The sequence below is a fragment of the Quercus robur genome, chromosome 6, assembly GCF_932294415.1.
Source record: "Quercus robur chromosome 6, dhQueRobu3.1, whole genome shotgun sequence".
Lineage (NCBI taxonomy): Eukaryota > Viridiplantae > Streptophyta > Magnoliopsida > Fagales > Fagaceae > Quercus > Quercus robur.
The window spans coordinates 4,384,320-4,405,343 of record NC_065539.1 but is presented as its reverse complement, the minus strand read 5'-3'; the positions used below and the strand labels follow the sequence as shown (position 1 = coordinate 4,405,343).

At 38.2% G+C, this 21,024-nt stretch overlaps 1 protein-coding gene across 1 annotated transcript; it reads right to left on the bottom strand.

The window, feature by feature from the left end:
- Positions 1-9,275: 9,275 nt before the first annotated feature.
- LOC126732388 (protein SENSITIVE TO PROTON RHIZOTOXICITY 1-like) lies at positions 9,276-10,754 on the bottom strand. Its single transcript, XM_050435183.1, has one exon. It carries the CDS (start codon positions 10,653-10,655, stop codon positions 9,501-9,503), a length of 1,155 nt encoding a protein of 384 aa, XP_050291140.1. The 5' UTR covers positions 10,656-10,754; the 3' UTR covers positions 9,276-9,500.
- Between the last annotated feature and the right edge of the window lie 10,270 nt (positions 10,755-21,024).

The window sequence follows — 21,024 nt, the reverse complement described above, 5'->3', positions numbered from 1 at the left end:
TGTTTGAATAGGGAATTCAAAACCTCTCTATTTTAATTGACAAGACTCAGGAAGATACTTTGAGAGCGACGTTTGGGTTGAATTTTCTTCATTGGTCAAGCGCAGAAGTCTCAATATTGCTTGTGATCATTGTAACTTGTTAATTTGACCCAATAATTTGTTTCGTCAACCTATCACGTGCAATTTCTTGTCTTCAAAGCCTTGAAATCCGACGTTTTGTACAGTGACTTTAATATGTTTTGTAACATTTTCCTTCTACAATTCATACGTCTAGACTGTGGGACAAAATTGAAAAATGCCCTTTTCGGGTAAAAAAAGTAGCATTATGCTTCATTTTTCAAACTAATTAAGGAAATGTCCATTTTTTAAAACTCGATTTTCTTAAAATTGAGTTAAGCCCTATAGTGACATTTTAAAGAGTCTATAGTGACGTTTCAAGAAGCCTATAGTGGCGTTTTGTAGCTCGAGCTCTATGGACTCAAGTAGGAAGCTCGAGTTCCAAAACGTCACTATAGGCTCTTTAAAACACTACTATAGGGCTCTAGAATTTTTTTTTTTTTTTTTTAACTCGATTTTGAGAAAATCAAGTTTTAAAAGAGGGGTATTTTCCTAATTAGTTTGGAAAATTGGGCAAAATGCTGTTTTTTTTGCCCGAAAAGGACATTTGCCAATTTTGTCCCTAGACTCTGGATTTCTTTTTCCTTCTAATTTAGCTTTTCTTTTTTTGATAGGATTCTAATTTAGCTTATTGGTTATATATAATTTTTTTAAACTTCACTTTTTTAAGGTACAATTGTATTTTTACCCAACTTATATTTTTAAACAAAAAAACCAATAGAAATAAACTTTAATGGAATAAATTAATCCCAAAAGCTTAAGTCAATAATAAATAGTTAATTTAACAACATATATGCTATTGTAACACTCATGCGGACATAGACTCCCATTCACATGTAAGGCCTAGAGTCCTAGACTCCTCACAATAAGTGAGACAAAACATGTGAAATTTTTTACTTCATACGAGAGAATGTAGACTATAGACAAAGTAGAGGGCTTGAACTCAAAATCATCTGCTTTAATATCATGATCAATGATTACTTATCTTATAATAAAATGGAAAGAAAAAAGAAGAAGAAGAAATTTAGAGTCTAGAGAAAGTTTGAGAGAGAGAAACAACAAAAGGATCGACGTAGTTTAGCTTGAGCATACTTCCACAATCAAAGCCTTATATTATACATTCTAATGAGCACATGAGGGAATATATTATATATAATATGATAACCTAAAGCCAAGATAACCCACGGTATTTTAGAAAACATGGCAATTTATTTACAGTAATATAATGATATAAAACATTTTAATGTACTCTTCTTCAAACTTAAGGCCAAAAAAAAAAAGGGGGAAAAAAAGGACACGTGACAAGCTGCAATGGTGAAGTACAGAGTGAATACTCAGAATGGGAAAAAGAATTTTTATTCAAACTCCTCAATAGCTCTAAGATAAATCAATAAGCTCTCTCTCTCTATCATCCCTATATCCCTTTTTTTAAATCTTTTTATACTAGTTTCCAGTGAGAATCATGGATGAATTTTAGGGCCTGAATGGAATATGAAACTTATGTTGCAACTCGAGGACTACCTCCAGAATGGAGCTTCGGTACCAAACTACTATTTCATATTTGTTTTGCCTTTGAGAAGTGTTTGGTCAAAGAAAAACAAAGAACTACTTTTTGTAAAGTTAATATCAAGGGTCAAGATATGCATCAAACCGTAAGTACAGAGCTAGAAAGAATTAGTTTTTGAAAAAGAAAAGGGATTTGATCAATAACACATGTCCACAGAAATTCATTTCCCATTCTTGGCAATTATAAGAAACACATGAATGAAAACTTAAAAACACAGTTGAAACAGTTCAAGCTAATGTTTATCTTTGCCTATCGTTTTAATAAAATAAAAAATGTTTATCTTGTTGGAACCAAGAAAAACAACTTAATATTGTATGCACCACACTATTTTATAATTACAGCCACCAGTAAACACGATTACACTATTCATCAATTTAGGGGTTCTTCACAATCGCACAAAAGTCACAACTAAGACACTGAACAAGAAATCCCATCAACTATTTGAAAAGAATGATAAAAAGAAAAGTCCTAAACTGGATGCACAGTAAGTTGAATAATGCAGGCTGAATACAAAACTGCATGCACCTCCGAGCCAGTGTCATGGTGAACTAAGATAATCCGAAATTCAACTTGTCATAACCAAAATAAAAAGGACTTGACTCTTTTCTCCACATCCATCCTTATCATTGTCAATAACCTTATAATGGCTGTCACCATTAATCTTATTGACCTCAACCATTTATGAATCCTGTTATCTATAGTTTCTCCCAGGCCTACTCTTGGTTGACATGTTATGGTAACACTATCATCTTCATCTTCATTATCAGTATAATCTTTTGCATTGTGTCTTGGGAAGATATGCGTGTTTGGAAAGGCGAAACTACTGCCCCTTCTGACCTCTTCTCCTCCTTCCTCTTCTTCTACTAATAAATGGGGTGGAGTCTGCAGCAATTCCTGTTCCCATTGATCTTCAGCACCCGCAGCAAATTCAAGATAATCCACGCCTGCCATCGCTAAAGCTTCAAATGAAACTGCCATGATTCGTGCAACTTAACGAGGTACAACTGGATCAATAATCTTTTTCTTAATGTAGTACTGGCTCAAAGATTGTTTGTAAGCTACTTCCAATTCTATTTTGATAACGAGTTTCCTCTCTACGTGACCTTTATATATGCAACCGATAAAAGAAAGACACCAACTCTTCTTTCTAGCTAAGTTTCTACAGTCACGGGATAGCATACAAATCAAACGAAGGTTACAAATCAAACGAAGGTTTCTCTTCAGACACCAACTCTTCTTTCTAGCTAAGTTTCTACAGTCACGGGATAGCATACAAATCAAACGAAGGTTACAAATCAAACGAAGGTTTCTCTTCAGACACCAATTCTTCTTTCTAGCTAAGTTTCTACAGTCACGGGATAGCATACAAATCAAACGAAGGTTTCTCTTCAAAGCTAGAGTGATTAAATCATGTTAAAAAAAAGAAAAAGGAAAAAAAGGCATTGTTCTCGTGACCATCCTTTGAGTCATCTTGACCGCCTCGTCAAAATAAAATGCTAAGTACATATGGTTATGTACTTATATGATGTCAGGCTGTCAGCCTATATTGCAGGTGATGATTAAAGCCATGATGCAAGCTTGGTAGCTTACTAGCTGACTACGTTTATAGAAAGTAGAAAAGAGATTGTTAGAGCATCCGTAACCGGTTTCTATATCTCATCCTATTTTATCATTTCAAAAAGTAACTTTATCAATTATACCATACCATTTACAATATACACAGCATTCCAAAACTCTATTATTTTACCATTTTATTAAAATATTATTTTTTAATTTTTTTTTATTATTTCTCTTTCTCTCCTCCTTTTCCTCTCTTTCACCCTCAACCTCTAGCACCGGCCTCAACCTCTAGCAAACTCATACCCAGCAAAATCACAAGAAGCAAATCACAACAAAAATTCACCCAAATCAAACAAGCACCAGAACTAAACAATCTCAACCTCTAGCACCGGCCACAACTAAACAAACAATCACCACCACGCCACCACTACCCTCTACCCAAACAAACCCCGTAAACACTGAAACCCACCATCAAACCCATCGGAAAAAATCACAACCACCGAACCTAAATCCAACCACCCAACGCCAACCCAAACACCACCCAAACGCCACCCAAACGCCACCCAAATCCGACCCAAACGCCGGAAACCGGAACCAAAAACCCAAAAAAAAAAAAAAAAACAAAACAAAACTCACCAAGTACCTACTACAAACCCAGCAAATCCATAACAACTCAACCAACCAAATGCCGGCCACCAACCCAAAAACCGGCCACCATGTTAACACCACCAAACGCCGGTCTCTATGCCGATCTCCACATCGGTCTCCACGCCGATCTCCACCGCGCTGACCTCCAGCCACCAGGGCAGCCGCGCCACCAGCCTCGCCACCACGCCGATCTAGAAATCCGATCCGGCGTGAGCTCCGATCTGGGTTGGTGATTCGGCGTGAGCTCCGAGAGAGAGAGAGGGGATGAGAAATAGAGAAAACGAAGAGAGAGAAAAGAAAGAGAAAAAATGAGAGGAGAGAGAGGAATTGCCGGGTAAAAAGAGCATTAAAAAATTATTTTTTTTTATACCATTCAGCTACAGTACCATCTTACATTTGAGATGGTACTGTAGCTAAATCTAAAAAAAAAAAATGGCTTTTCGCATATGGCCTCTCAGTTGCTGAGCATTTCTTGGGCTTGTATGCCAAATGTATCTTACATTTGGCATATGAAAAGCCCACTGCGGATGCTCTTAGGATCCTTTTTCGACAGTATTCAGTTCCAAGTAGAAGCAAGGATCCTGTGCCTTTTAGTTGTTGTTTCAAGGGATTGGACTTAGTTCACCGCAGTTAAATGAGTTGATTATAAACCAAGTGGTGCACAGAGCAAGAATCCTATAATACATACATACTAGCAAACAAGAAATATATATGTATGGAATTGCAAGAAACAGTAAATGAGTAATGTAATAAAGAAAGACGCAAAATAAATGCTAGGTATCCTTAAAATTATGTGAGATATTTCATTACTTTTCTTAATTGTGAATTACAATGTGTTCACTAAGACGTGTTACAAGATCCAAATAAGTTCAAAAATTACAGATTTAGATGGCTCTCTAAGCCTCTAAGACTTGCAAAATTTGAATATTTTTGAACCCAAGTATGTTCTAAAATGGTTGTTTTTAGGATACCGGACGATATTTCTCTTTCTTTTACTACTTTTTTTGAGTTTTTGACAGAGTTTTCTCAGTGATTTTATTCTGATTCACTGTTGCTGAATGCCCTTTCACTGTTGGATGCAGCAAACAAGAAATATATATGTATGGAATAGCAAGAAATAGTAAATGAGCAATGTAATAAAGAAAGACGCAAAATAAATGCTAAGTATCCTTAAAATTATGTGAGATATTTCATTACTTTTCTTAATTGTGAATTACAATGTGCTCACTAAGACGTGTTACAAGATCCAAATAAGCTCAAAAATTACAAACTTAGATGGCTCTCTAAGTCTCTAAGACTTGTAAAATTTGAATATCTTTGAATCCAAGTATGTTCTATAGTGGCTGTTTTTAGGATATCGGACGATGTTTCTCTTTCTTTTACTACTTTTTTTGAGTTTTGACAGAGTTTTCATAGAGATTTTATTCTGATTCACTATTGTTGAATGCCCCTTTACTGTTGGATGCTTCCCCTTTTATAGTGTCATCCTAGGGTTCTATGGTACCACTAATTCCTCTCCTTTGCTCCCTTGGGTACTAGAGCCTATGTTGTGCTAGCAACTTTGGTGGCTGGTCCCTTCCTTGTTTCTCATAATTTTCTTCTTTTGGTGTTTTTTTTCCCAAAAGCCTCTTGCTGACTTTCTGTTCTAGGGTGTCCCTAGAGAGCTGACGTCTAATCTCTCTTCCTTTAAGGCTTCTACACCTCACCTTTTCTGATTCAGCTTTTCACTACCCTTCCTTTTTGTCATTTTCCCCAAGTGAGCTGATTCCATCTTTGCCAGGTTGAAAGTTTTCCCAACTACTTCCCTTTGTGGTTCTTCTTTCTGGGTTCCCCGAGGTACCAGCCCTTTGTTCATGAATTGTTAGTCCCCAAGCTCTCTGATTCCTTTCTTCATCATTGGGTGGTTGATAAGGACGTATCTGTTCTTCGTTCCTTGTGTTTCTAGGCACTTCTTTTGAGCTGTCTTAATCTCATCCTAGTTTTGCTGCATGTCCCAAGGACTCCGAGCTCCTGGCAATCCTTGGGTATCCTGGCCCAGTTCTTATTACTGGACTCCCTTTTGATTTTATGATTTTAACAAGCTGGGCTTCTTCCTTTCTTCCCTTTGTTTCTAAGACCCCTCCCTTTGTGGGTCTTGGGTTTAAATATTATTTTAATGGATCTGGGCCTACCATCTTTTTTTTTTTTCCTTGTTGTGAGTTCAAGCCTTTTATTATTTTTTTCATGGAGTTTAGCTTACTGTGCCACTCTGGGCCTTGGTACAGCATTATAACTTTTTAGATCTCAATTGAGATTTTTTGTTCTTTTAAAATGTGTAATTCATAGAAACATTTTTTAGTATGTCATTTATTGATACTGTGAATACATTTATTTTGTAGCTACCCAACACAGACATCAGTGGAGCATCAACATTGGTGGTGCCAAAAATTTAGTAATTTGGCACTACAAAAAGCTACTTTATCTATTTTACCACCTCATTTTACTAAACAGCTAACATCAGTTGTTTTATTTTAACATTCAACAAATTTTTTGGCTTTCCCTCCATCATTGCAGCATGCTTTTTATTATTGGTGGTGCTAAAAAGTAATGCTAATGCTATTGTACCAAGAAAATAGCGAGAAGGAGGGTGGTAGTTTCCTCACCTCCAAGATGAAATTGGACCAAACAAGCTCCGGACTGGCTCATGATCTATATATCTCTTCAGTGGCTTATAATTAAGGTTTAAGGAAGAAGTTATGCATTGGCTTATGTTCCGAAACTTCTTGGGATTTATTCAGTAAAGCATCTTCTTTTTCATTCAATTCCTTATAATTTGCCCTGTAGTCAGAGAGTACGTAGCTCAAAGTGGCATTCCCATTACCTTAAATAATCAATGACCTTGTTAAGAGTATTGTGATTCAATACCACTGCCCGGTGGTCGTCATGAGAAGAATCTGAGTTTGAATCCGACTCTCCTATTTTTTTTAGGTAGTGTTTGTTACACAAATTTGTGTGTAAAATTTAAGTTTGTGTAACAAAGTGTATGTAAAGAGTATTTATTTATTTATTATTTTATTTTTTGATTTTTCAAAGACTTTATAAGTTATGACTTAGTGTGTTATTTCTCTATCTACTCAAGGAGAAAGGAGATAGTCTAGAGTTTAAGCCATGAAATTTGAATCCTACTAAAATTTTCTCTTTATCACTAGAAGTAATTGTTGCTGTATATACTATATACGTGCTCCTCACTCTTACATTTTAGGCACATGTACCTCATATGGCACATTTTGAACCTTTGATTTTAGTACAATCAAGAGATCCTCTTGGATCAACTTTAGGTGTAATTAGGAGTTAGGACAACTTTAGTAGTTACATAGTTCTTGTACAACTTTGGATTTTCTACTCTTCTTCTCCATCAATCTGCTTCATTAGTATCAATAAATTAAAAGTGGTGTTTATTACATACATTCTATTATACACTCTCCCTCACACACTCAAACTGCACATAAATTGTGACTTGAAGTCACAATTTTCAAGTTAGAAAACAATTTGTGTGCAATTTATGTGCGCGAGAGTATGTATAGTAGGGCATGTTAACTAGTTTTTACCCATAAATTAATTGCCAAGAGAGTTTCATAGGACCCACATTCGGGTTTTGGGGGTGCATGCTTCTAATTTAAGTGTCTTACCATTGAACAGTTTCCACCTATTGAAGCATCAAATTTAAAGCTTTAACCATCCCTTTAGAAAAAGGAGCCGAGAAGGCCTAATTGGGTCCATATATATGATTCTAACTCGTGTGTCATTTTACATCTCTAGATATTTTATCCAGCGTTACCTGTAAAGTTGTAATTCTTCACCAACTTCCCTTTTATCTACTACTGGTCCTTGACTGCTACAGCAAAAGTGAGAATCGTTATATATTCATGTTCTTTTCATCTTGCGAATGTATTCACTATTCTTTTCCTCTTTTTCGGTTAACTTCAAAGAAGGCATTCACTCTCATCAAAGACCTTCACCGACAACTAAACCATTAGCCTGTTATTATAAACCCCACAGAAAGAAGGCAAAACAAGGAGTTCGAATCAAATAAAGCCAATCTACTTCTCCTATGTTCTAAATAAATCTTTAAGAGCAAGACTTACGTACAGTACTTAGGTACTTAGGTGTTGTTCCTTAGGTTCCTCTTTTAAGATTCTGTCATGTGTATTTTTTCTCATGGGATGGAAGTATATTTTTTAGTTAAGTAACTACATGGCTGAATTTTAAGAGGAGAACCTAAAAAACAACACTTAAAATATTGTTTTTAAATTTTGTCCAATCTTTAATTATGAAAACCCAATTTTCTATGTGTTCAAATAGTATGAGAAGGATTTCAGAGTAACCTTAAAGATTGAGAGCTTATGGCGTTTAAAAAGTATAATAGTATATGTCTGTTTCGATGAAAGTAGAATAGAGACCAGTAGGGACCAGAATGTCTTGGTCATCATTTCAGAACTCATGTTATTATCATTTTCACTACACAGACCTTCCAATAAAAGCTTAATTCCTTTAATGAACTGGCTAAAGCTGCAAAAATTAGACTGCACCAAAGTTATAGAGGAGATGTGACCATGGACACATATGGTGGCAAGTTTGGTAGCCCAGCTCTCCCACCTGTGTGTGATACGTGATAGGAGTTGGGACCATCGACGCTGTGTATTAGAATCATCCTGAATATTTGAGCTTAATTACACAATTCGCTTCTGTTGATTCTACCTAATAAACAGCTTTTTTGTTCAAGGAAATGGAGAATAAGCTATGAACCGAGGTCGCTCAAACTTACACAAACACTACTTAATCCCGCAATAAATTTCACACACGAGATCAAACTTACTGTTATGCTAATTGCTAAAAGAGAAAATGTTGCTCTCAGAATACTGAATGATGACTTGATGAGACGAAATAATGGATGATGACTTTCTAGTGGTAATCCTGTACTCTATTTAGCATCCATGCTAATTGCAAAGTCTAACACCACTAGGGATGTTGATAGCTCAGTGTATATATGTTCTTCCAAACCTGCAACAATTTTATCCCTAAACCCAAACAGTGACTGGGGCAGCAGAGGATCCTGATTATTGGCTGATTCCAACCAAATCCACTCTTCTGAGATAAAGAAAGACTCCAACGAATCATTCGAACACTTTTTCCCCCCAATCTCCAATCTTCTTCAACATATCCATTACCAATTCCATTTTCACCAACTTGAAAATTGAATAAATTCTCATTCATACCAGCCCACTAGCCTTTAATAAATCAAACATAACCCAAAAACTTTATCCTCCACTCAGCAAAACTATTGCTAGTTACTGCTGGATCTCCCAAATTAATTTAGCATAATAGTTGACAAAAAAAAAAAAAATTACATAAAAAGATGAAGCTTTTCAAATCTGGGAAAAATAAAATTATTCGAAGTCACAACAATAACAACAACAACATAGATCAGCAACATGAAAGTCCATAAGTAAGTTATAACAAAAAAAAAAAAAAAATTAATATACTTTACATACAAACAAACATATATAAATCCAACAATAACAACAAAGTAACAGAGCAGAGATGAGATGACCTTCCCAAAAATCATATATCATAAACATGACTCCATTCCATTAAGCTGAGGCGAACCCAACATGTCCTGAAAACAATAATAGCTATCAATCGAACCACCAAAATCATCCATCAACCCTTCGAACAACAACCCGTTATCCGAACCCGAACCCGAACCCATAACAACATCCTCATCATCCTCTTCCATGGCCGTAACCGCCGCCAAAGAATCCGGCGCGATTTTCGGGCACTCATCATCATCTCCCGCAACTGCCGGCATGTGGCCTTCGAACAAAGTCATGTGACCAAACAGCTTGTCCTTGCGCGAGAAGCTCGTGCCGCACGTGCACTTCCACCTCGCCTCTCCGCAATGCTTGAGGTGGTTCTTCAAGTCCGCCACAACCGAAAAGCTCTTCTTGTTGCAACGGTTGCACGAGTACATCTTCGGACAGTGGCTTCGCTTGAAGTGGTTCTTCACGCAAATTACCGATTTCAACGGCCTGAATTTCTTGTGCAACTTGTTGCGGTTGCAACCGTCGTACGGGCACGAGAATTTCGTGTGCCGGCTCGATTCGGCGGCGGCGGAGGAGCCGCCGAGTTGCCTGTCCGGCTTGGCTAAAGCTTCGGGGGTTTTGTACTGGTTTCCGTGAGCTCTCATGTGCATTCTCAGATTCGCGTCGCGCTTGAACCCTTTCCCGCATATCTCGCAGAAGTGGATGTGCTCGGCGAGCAACTCCACGGCGTCGAGCTCGACTATCTCGGAGTCGGAGTCGAGAAACGAATTCTCGACTTTGAAATCGTCGGAGTCTGACGCTTCTACTTTTAACGGAACCGATGCATCCGGCGCGAGTTTCGGCGGAGTCGTTGAGTTTGGAGGCGAAACTTCCGCGGCGGCGGCGGTAAGGTCAGAGGTTGGACTGCAGGAGAGGAGGGCGGCGCCGTTGACTATGATTTGGTGGATGGCGGAGACGATCTCGGTGGAGACCATGTCCATCTGATCTTGACTTATCAACTGGTTTCCATTGACCGAGTCCGATAGGAAGCGCTGCAGAGAATCCATTCTCGTTCGGACCGTCGAGAGGTTCAGAAGCGGGACCCGGGAGTCCGAGCTTCCGACCCGGTTTTGACTCGGATTGTGGCCGAGTCCGGCGGAATATCCCGCCGGGATCCGAAAAGATTCGCCGGTGTTGAACATTGCGAAATCGTTAGAGAGAGAGGAGGAAATTATTGTGGGCAGCGATGAAAATGAAAGCGAGGTTCATTGACTAAGATAAGACTATGTGAAATAAAAATGGTGCGCGAAATTTTTTATATATGCAACATGTGGGAGACACGGGGTGATGTACACGTGGCACAGGATGGAGTGATCGTGACCGTTGAAAGACAGTGTGTGGGGTATAGAAGTCACACAGGTAAGTATGGCAAAAAGGGACCATGAATAAGAACAGCCTTTGGTGGGGGGCATGAGCCACTTATCCATAGTTTTGGTTGAGTAATTTGGATCATTCCTATGAGTTAATTCTTTGGAACCAATTTTTTTGCTTTGTAATAATTATTCCTTATCGTTAGGATAAGATATTAATTTGTATTATATGTATTTCGGATTCTAACTCAAGTCATTTTTATTCAACAATAAAATTTTTATTAATTCGGTTAATTAGATCCTAGAGGGATATTATATCAACTTCGTTATTCCATTTATGATCATCTATAAAACAATTTTTTTGGGGGTACAATCTTTAAATCCAATACGCAATTACAAATATATTATGCAACTTGGTTTACTTGTAATGATTGGAATTGAAGATAATTTTATACATAGTAATGGATGATAAGACCGATGTATTAAAATTTAAGAACTAAAACGACAAAAATGAATTGTAAGGATGAAAATTACAATATACCCAAACTTAAAGTGTATTGATATGTTAAATTGTCTACATCTTTGTCGGTAAAGTTATATTAGATAGACGGCCTTATTTGGAGGGGATAAGTTGTGAGATTCAATGAGTCCCTAGAAATCAAGAACAATTTCTTCCTAATAAGTCACAACACACGGGACATACACCCTTAATTTATGGGATGACAATTGTAGGCTCTAAATTCATATCATCCGAGGGACGTGCTTAATAATTTCACCCACAAATACATGACAGATGTCATTTCTGGCTTGACAGGTGATAATGGCTAAATTGTAAGGAAAAATCAAGTATGTTCGTAAATCAATATTTATATAACAAGGCTCCAAAATTCTAGAAGTAGGAAAAATGTATCATTAGAAAACTACATCCCAAATATAAGGAATCACCAATTTTAATACTTGTATATCAAATAAGTTTAGGTCAATATCACACTGGTGTCTTCCCTTAGCTATTTGATTCTCTTTTGTGCTTATCATTTGTTTTTTGTTTTTGTTTTTATACAAAATAGAAATTCTACTCTAATCTAATCAAGTGTATATGTGTGTGAAGCTTTCTCCTAGAGACTTGAACCCCGGCTCTTGCCCCTCCCTCCCTCCCCCCACACTTCACATACACTTATACTTGTGGAGTGACCATCGCACCAAAGGTGTGTGGTGGTGTGTTTATCATTTGTTAGTTCCGTCTAAACAAGTGATCTTTGAATCTTTGATGCTTCAACCATCATTAGGTGTAATTTGAATATTGACTATCTTTTATTAAAATTTATGAGTAAGACTTATTCTTATTTAGTTAATGGATTACTATATTACACGCAGGTATGGTTCCTTAACCTTATTACTTAAAACAGAAAAAACAAAAACAAAAACAGTATTAGAGGAGGCCCATGGTGATTAGTGGACTTTTTAATTTTTTAATAAACAAAGTGTGTCCTTATTATTTATTTATTTTTATATAAAGTGGGCTAAATCTAAAAATGTCATTGGAGGAGCCAATCGAATTAATACGCAGTTATCGGTGTGATTATTGTTGTCGACTTGCCTTGTTGGTAATTGAATTGATACACGCCTAATGCATAGATTCCATACTCAAATAATGCGTTATATTAGCCCGAGAAATTGGATCTAGCAGAACCCTTCAGCAGCTTACAACCAATAATACATTTTTTTTTGGTTTTTTATATTGTATATTTTAATAGAGTAGGAAGTGGAAGATAGTGGACCTGACGTTGTCTTGGGTTTTGATAATGCATATCGTATTTCACGTGTATTAAAGTCTAAGCTCTGGGTTTTTTTTATATTTGTTTTGAGTAGAGAGATGGCAATATAGCATGGGCCAAGAAAGTCTCTTGTTTGCTTCCAGGTAGTTTCAGCTGTTAAAAATTAGTGTTTATTTAATAAACTCTCCAAGGAAGCAGTCAAAATTACAAAGATATACTGGAATATGAATCAATGGGAAATGGTTCAACAAAAATAATAATAATAAAAAAGAAAGAATCAATGAGCGGTGCTTTGAATTTTGGTTCGCTAAATGCATTCATAGGCTAGTCATGTCAATTGTCAAAAACCTCTAGAAGCATGTTTAATAGCATAAAATATATTCTAGTAATTATTGACTAGACTAGAGAATTAGTTGTTGGCTCAATTAGCTGCTATGTATTAGTATATAATTTCTAAAACAATAATCAATAATCACTCTAATAAAAAGGGTACTTTTACGAGTCTTGCAAGTGAATAATTTGTGTACATATTCTTACATTATATTTCAGAGTTTATAAAAGATTAAAATGAAATAGATAAATTATAAAGGAATTAAATGAATGAATTTTATATATATATATATATATATATGTATTATTTAGTGTTTAGGAGTTTATAAAAAAATGAAAAGACATAAAATAAAGGTAGAGTTTCCTACATGGACTTTTTATTTGTGTGATAAAGGAATGAGGATAAAAGAATAAATTCACGTCAATGCTGAACATATAAAGAAAGAATAATAGTTCTATCTTGTTTATGATTATTATGTACTTTTCTAGCTCATTGAAAACATCGAACCAAAAATCCTTTTTTTTTTTTTTTTTTTTTTTGAGGCAACGGATCATTTAACCAGCTCTTAAGAGGATAGGAAACATGATGAATGGACATTCATTTTTAATGATTTAGTTTATGAATAAATTACGTACACAATATTTTCATACTACAAGCTAGATGGCAAATTAGTAATAGTAGGTAAAAAAAAAGGATGTCAATAATAGACTTACATGAGAACCAACGGTGGCCGCTTCGAGAATATTTTTTAGGGGGGTTATTCAAATTTATATTGAAGAGTTTCACAAGAACCTCTTTGTAAATAATATTTTCTTATTTCATATTGATTATTAAGATGATAAAATGAGATCTTTTACAACTTATGATTTAAAGGAAGATTTTTCAAGTTAACACGAGTTCTTTTAAATAACAAATCTTAGCTAAGAGTTGAATCTTGTAGGAATACAAGATTTCTTTATCTAAAATTTATCCATAATATAGCAAGAGAATAAAAGATAAACTATAAGTTCATTGTGCATATTGTTTTTTTAGTATATTGAAGATTAGTCTTGCTAATATTAAATCTTGAAAATCATCTATTGTCTCTTACTATAATAAAGTTATTTATTATTATTTGTTAAGTGAACTTTAATTATTATTGCTGTAAGGATCAAAAAATCTGACAACCCAAGCCCACTTAGAACTGTGAGTGGCACAGTTTAACCTTGGCCCAAATCAATAGAATTTGTAAGAGAGGGAAACGAACAACAAGAGGGGACTCTACTCGAGGATAGAAATAGAGAAGAAAAAGTTAATCTTATAAAACAAAGGGGGAATCTATTCCTCTACCAGCTCGCCCGAGGAGGATAAGTTTGTATAGATAGTTACACTGTTCACTCTCTTTTTTCTCTTTCTTTTGTGCTTATCTCTTTTTGATGCCTCTATCTCGATCCCTCCTTCTAGTGCTCCTTCTTTTCCTAATATACTTCTACCTCCATCATATCTCCACCGTCCATTCTTATCTAACCTCCCTCCTTTTACGACACTTGTTACTTTTAACATCTGAAAAATATGGTGAAAGGAATCTGCTTAACTGTGACTTACACTTTTCAGGTCACTTTTTCATCAATGTGGCTGACAAAGCTGTTGTCTACCATTTAATGTGGATGTAATAGGCTACACTAGACCAGAAGCTTTCCTACTGTCCACTGACTTCCACTCTTTTCAGATTCTAGCTCCCACTTAGAATACTACAGAGTACCTTGATTCATTTCTTCCCTTCCTCGGGCCCATTGGCCTGTGGCATTCCCACACCAATGCTGACCTTTCAACTTCATCCTTGGTCCTCGGGCTCCCACAATTGCTTAGATATTTTAATTTATTATTTATTAGTTTTTGTCTTTACTCTTTTCAATTAATTTATTTAACCGTTCGACTCAACTTTGACAACTTATTAGTCTTTATAATTAATTAAAAATAATTTTTTTGTGTCTCCTGCATTACTCTATCTAGAATTCAACACAATAATACAATCATTAAAAAAATAAAAATTGTCTTCATTTTCTAGTTCCCACTGTCCCATGTCCCATGTCTCATGTTCCACTTCCACTACCTCACACTTAATTGTCTTTTAGTGTTAATTGTTTACACTTTATTGCCCACTTAATTTTTTTTTTCTTGAGGTTAAAGATTAACAAATTACTAATTTTTGTTATCGGATTTGCTAATTTTTTATTAGATTTTAGATCAAATTGGTTTGTTGTAGGGCGTTTTTCTTTTTGTTTAAAAAAAGCCAAGATATATATTGGTGTTGAATTGATTTGTTATTGGGTTTCTTTCAGGGGTTCAAAATTTCAATCTACGGTGGTCTAAACACAAACTTTAAAAATATTATATGTAAAAAATAAAAATAAAAAAAATCCCAAAGTCAATGAACCCCCTAAACAGTATTGGGCAGCACCGCCACTGAGATCTTAGAACTAATAAACAATAATAACTTCTTGTGAAAATGTTGTACTTGTAGCTCTACTCATGGTCATTCTATTTTTAGTTCAAAACTCCCAAATAATAGAGATATACAGACCATTCCTTAAATATATGTTTCAATACTTTCCATTATATTATTTTCCCATCCCAAATTTACTGCTAAGTAGGGACTATCACCTGAACTCCTAGGCTAAGAAAAGTTTGAGATGGGAATAAGCTTTCTTTAGAAAAAAGCCTATTGTTGCTGTAGGGTCACGTTCCAGAACGAACCGAAATTGTAGTTGGGTCAGGACGTGAATGTGCCCATACAATATCATTTGTAGAGAGTGGGATCGAAAGGCTAAGTCATGTTCACCTGGTGGTGGTTTTGTTAAGCTTTTCATACATGGTTCAGGTGTATTCACCTCTGGAACCCCCCCCTCCCCTTCTGGGCTTTTTTTCTTTTATACTAGCATGCGTTCAATTTCCTTCGTCCACGTGTAGGGTTGACCTTTCCAAGACTAATACTTGTCCCATCAATCCCAGACCTAAGTCGTTGAGAGTTGTTGATAAAGTTAATGGATAAGGATCTGTTAGGTGCAGAGATATGCATGGGGAAGGTGGCAAAGGAAGCCTTTCTTAGATATTTTAGATTTCCCTTCAAGCATGTCCCTTTACCTTTCTGCCCTTGTTCTTGGGTCAGCCGAGGACTGCACTGTCCTCGGCTGCTTCTCCGGGCCAATTGGGCCATACTACTCTTGAACTCTGGCCATGACCTTTTTCGGCTTAGGCCTTTGGACCCTTCATCAGCAAATGGGCCTGGCCCGTCAATTATTGGACCCCACAATAGCCCCTCAAAACCCTGCTGTCCAGCCTCTTGGTTGGAGAGGGGGGTTTTGGTAACTCCGAGCCTTTATTACGGCTCATTTAATTCGACCCTTCCCTGGCGTTGGCAGTTATCCGAATGCCCAGGAAACGCTCCTATCTACGAGATATCCTTTTTGATTTAGCCTTTATCCGTTCTGTCCGTTTGGTTACCCGAAGTAGGTCTTTAATGTTTCTCCTTCACGAGACCTCTCAAATTCAATGGCTACTGATAACGTGGGGGAGTGGAACAGTCGCATTCTTGCTGGCAGATTTCCTTAAAGATCAGAACACGTTTAATGCCATCCTCTTCATCCCTTATATAAAGAGGGTGGACATGAGTTGTCTCTTTCATATGTGAATCATTTAATCCCCCAGAAAACTGAAATCCTTAGATTCCTCCTAGCATTCACATTTACCCTCTGATTATACCTCGACTCGTAATACGTCCGTCACAGTCATAGGTGATGAAGAAACTTTCTCCCTTCCAAAAACACCGTGTTCTGACCAAGCTCGAGATGGCTCGGTCGGGGCAAGGATGGCGGAGACTCAAGATTTATCCCGCCTACCTTTTAGCCAAAATCCGAAGCAGGAACTCGTCACGTCGCACCTTCGACGTGACTGAGTCGAGGACACACAGCATCATCACCACCCGCTCTCTCATGAGCATATCTAATGTGGTACCAGTGTGCAAGGAGTCAAGACTGGGACAGGGTCTAAATGCCTCTGTTTCTTCCTCTCTTCGTTCACTGGCGCCACCTTTTACTTTTCTTTCTTCTTCTTTCCCCCACCAGATCCATCCTGGTGCTTTTCCTTCTCCCTCTTTTGCTTCTTTTACTTTCTTTTCATTGCTTCCCTCTTCTTCTCCTCCTTCTTTTACTCACGTCCTCCATCTTCCTCATTCATCTCCTCCATCTTCTGCTCATGTCCTCCATCTTCTTCTTCCTTTGCACTCTTCGGCGACAAGAGCTTGCTGAAGTGCTTCCATGTGTTCCAATTCTTCTTCCTTCTCCTTTATCTTTTTCTAAAAAGGTTCTTTCCCTGATACGAGCAGTACTGAGGTAGAGATTGGAGAAGCTTTGAAGGCGAGTTTAAAAGGCAGCTGACTATTTACTTATCTGTATCGCAGATGTTAGTGTTGCTTTGGCAGTTCATTTTTTGTATAGGCTTGTTTAAGCCCTTCTTTGTACGTTGTAACAATTTTCCATATTAATAAAAGTTGATATTCATTTATTTCGTATGTTATGTTTTTATGCTTTTACAAGTTTACCAACGCTGCTCGGCACCGTAATATAGTATTTGAATCAATGATCATTAAAGCTAAAATGTTTGTTAATAAATAAGGTGTCACTATAACTTTAATAAAATTGTTTAACATAGCAAAGCCGACCAGTGAGGAACGAAACTCACCTTGGAATTAGCCAGGATGAGGACCAAGTGTTCGATATATTGTAGGAAATAACTATCCGAGGACATTTCACTCGCCAAATGGACAGTTTCCTTAAGCTAACGATCGTCAATTTGTTTCACCGTCTTCTTAACACTCTGGCCTTAACATTTCACGATATTTGAGCCGAGAAACTTCTCCATCCGAGTAGTTGGTTTCCCAAGAGTCCTGAGTCCGAGGACTTCACACAGCCTGGGTTTTGTTTAGGGCTTATACTTTTTCTTTTCGGTGCTAGGTTTCCCCATAGACTTGGGTCCGAGGACCATGCAGGTCCTAGGTTCTGTCCAAGACTTATAAGATATCTTTTTTGTACTCGGTTTCCCCCTAGGCTTGAGTCCGAGGACCATGCAAGCCCTAGGTTCTGTCCGAGACTTATAAGATATCTCTTTTTTTTTTTGTACTCGGTTTCTCCCTAGGTTTGAGTCCGAGGACCATACAAGCCCTAGGTTCTGTCCAAGACTCCCTTTCATCAGGCATTTCCCAAGGCTCCGAGCAGGGGTCGTCCTTGGCAACGGCTATTTCTCGGCGTGGGCCACAGTATCTGGGCCCTCACGCAAAGTGGGCCTGGGCCGCGAATCCACTTAGCCCATGAATTAAGGGATATTTCTGCAACTTCTGGCCACGCGGTACTCTCTGATGTCACAATGACCGAGGTGCGCCTTTACGAAACTTCTTTAATCCTGTGGTTGTAGTTGATGTTTGGAAGTTGAGCCAGAACTGTTTTGTCTGTAGCGTACCCTAGGGATGCCGCGTGAGTTGACTGCCACCACCTTGTCTTTTCCAATAAATAGGAGGGAGAGGAAGTTGCTTTATATACGCACAAATCCTTCAGTTCTTTCCCATATCATAACTCCCACATCTGGAGCTCTCCTCTCTTAGCACCACATGTTTAAGGCAAGGGTTGGGAAGAAAGAGCTCTCTCCGCCGCAGAAGCACCGTGCCTTTATGAGACTCCGGATAATACGGTATGGGCACAGGAGGAATAGGTTCAGGAGAATACTCCGTTTCGACCGAGGGGGAAGGGTGTCTCTCCCTCTTTTAGTCAAAATCCGAAGCAGGTTCTGTTCATGCCAGAATTTTGGTATGTTAGAAGAAAGATTTTCCGCCATCAGCGCCTCTGCTTTGCGGCAGGCGTATATTTAGTGAAAGCCCCTCAACCTCCAACTCCCTGCACCTTTCCTTCAACGGTGTCAGGCTCAAGTTGGGTCTCTTTTGCTGTTTAAGTTGTGGGCATGTGAAAGCATTGAGGAAAAACAAGGTTTTGGGGTTGTAGCCGACCTCTCCTCTGACCTACTTCCTCAGCTTCATTTTATTCTCTTGTATCTTCCTTTCTTTTCGGTTATGTAATGAGTTTTGACGCAAACTGATTTCAGCTTTTCATTGTACGCTGTACTATTTCTTTGTTGTAGTGATAATGGAAATTTCTTTACTTGTTCTGGACACTGTTCTTTTGACTACACTACTTTGTGAGTGAGTGTGCCCCATGCGTGTGTTTCTCCTCGGCGGTATTTAAAGCATGAACTCTTGAAACACAATCCAACTAATTCTAATCTACCGACGCTATCAGGCATAATAATAATTCATAGTAAGTTAAACTTAGGAAACTAACCGAGATGACGGTTAAACGCTCTGTAATAAGCGCGGGAGTATTGTCTGAGGACGACAAATTCTAAATAATTCATCTGAGGGAGCGACCGAGCATTCCATGACTTCGGTTATGCTTTTGGAAACACGTTACTCCATTCCTTGCTGGTCCCTTTAGCGTTGAGGATCCGAGGGCAAACTAGAAAATCCATGTAACACGGTTTTTCCTTATAAGTAGTTGGTCTCCCCAGAGGCTTGGGTCCGTGGACCAAACAAGGCCTTGGTTCTGTCCAAAACTTGTATTCTCTTTTTAAGTAGTTGGTTTCCCCAGAGGCTTGAGTCCGAGGACCATACAAGGCCTTGGTTCTGTCCAAAACTTGTATTCTCTTTTTAAGTAGTTGGTTTCCCCAGAGACTTGGGTCCGAGGACCATACAAGGCCTTGGTTCTGTCCAAAACTTGTATTCTCTTTTTAAGTAGTTGGTTTCCCCAGAGGCTTGAGTCCGAGGACCATACAAGGCCTTGGTTCTGTCCAAAACTTGTATTCTCTTTTTAAGTAGTTGGTTTCCCCAGAGGCTTGGGTCCGAGGACCATACAAGGCCCTGGTTCTGTCCAAAACTTGTATTCTCTTTTTAAGTAGTTGGTTTCCCCAGAGGCTTGAGTCCGAGGACCATACAAGGCCTTGGTTCTGTCCAAAACTTGTATTATCTTTTTAAGTAGTTGGTTTCCCCAGAGGCTTGAGTCCGAGGACCATACAAGGCCTTGGTTCTGTCCAAAACTTGTACTCTCTTTTTAAGTAGTTGGTTTCCCCAGAGGCTTGGGTCCGAGGACCATACAAGGCCTTGGTTCTGTCCAAAACTTGTACTCTCTTTTTAAGTAGTTGGTTTCCCCAGAGGCTTGGGTCCGAGGACCATACAAGGCCTTGGTTCTGTCCAAAACTTGTACTCTCTTTTTAAGTAGTTGGTTTCCCCAGAGGCTTGGGTCCGAGGACCATACAAGGCCTTGGTTCTGTCCAAAACTTGTATTCTCTTTTTAAGTAGTTGGTTTCCCCAGAGGCTTGGGTCCGAGGACCATACAAGGCCTTGGTTCTGTCCAAAACTTGTAGTCTCTTTTTAAGTAGTTGGTTTCCCCAGAGGCTTGGGTCCGAGGACCATACAAGGCCTTGATTCTGTCCAAAACTTGTAGTCTCTTTTTAAGTAGTTGGTTTCCCCAGAGGCTTGGGTCCGAGGACCATACAAGGCCTTGGTTCTGTCCAAAACTTGTATTCTCTTTTTAAGTAGTTGGTTTCCCCAGAGGCTTGGGTCCGAGGACCATACAAGGCCTTGGTTCTGTCCAAAACTTGTATTCTCTTTTTAAGTAGTTGGTTTCCCCAGAGGCTTGGGTCCCAGGACCATACAAGGCCTTGGTTCTGTCCAAAACTTGTATTTTCTTTTTAAGTAGTTGGTTTCCCCAGAGGCTTGGGTCCGAGGACCATACAAGGCCTTGGTTCTGTCCAAAACTTGTATTCTCTTTTTAAGTAGTTGGTTTCCCCAGAGGCTTGAGTCCGAGGACCATACAAGGCCTTGGTTCTGTCCAAAACTTGTACTCTCTTTTTAAGTAGTTGGTTTCCCCAGAGGCTTGGGTCCGAGGACCATACAAGGCCTTGGTTCTGTCCAAAACTTGTATTCTCTTTTTAAGTAGTTGATTTCCCCAGAGGCTTGGGTCCGAGGACCATACAAGGCCTTGGTTCTGTCCAAAACTTGTACTCTCTTTTTAAG

Excerpts from the sequence above, each read along its gene's own strand:
- LOC126732388 (XM_050435183.1), bottom strand. The coding sequence starts at position 10,655 with ATGTTCAACACCGGCGAATCTTTTCGGATCCCGGCGGGATATTCCGCC.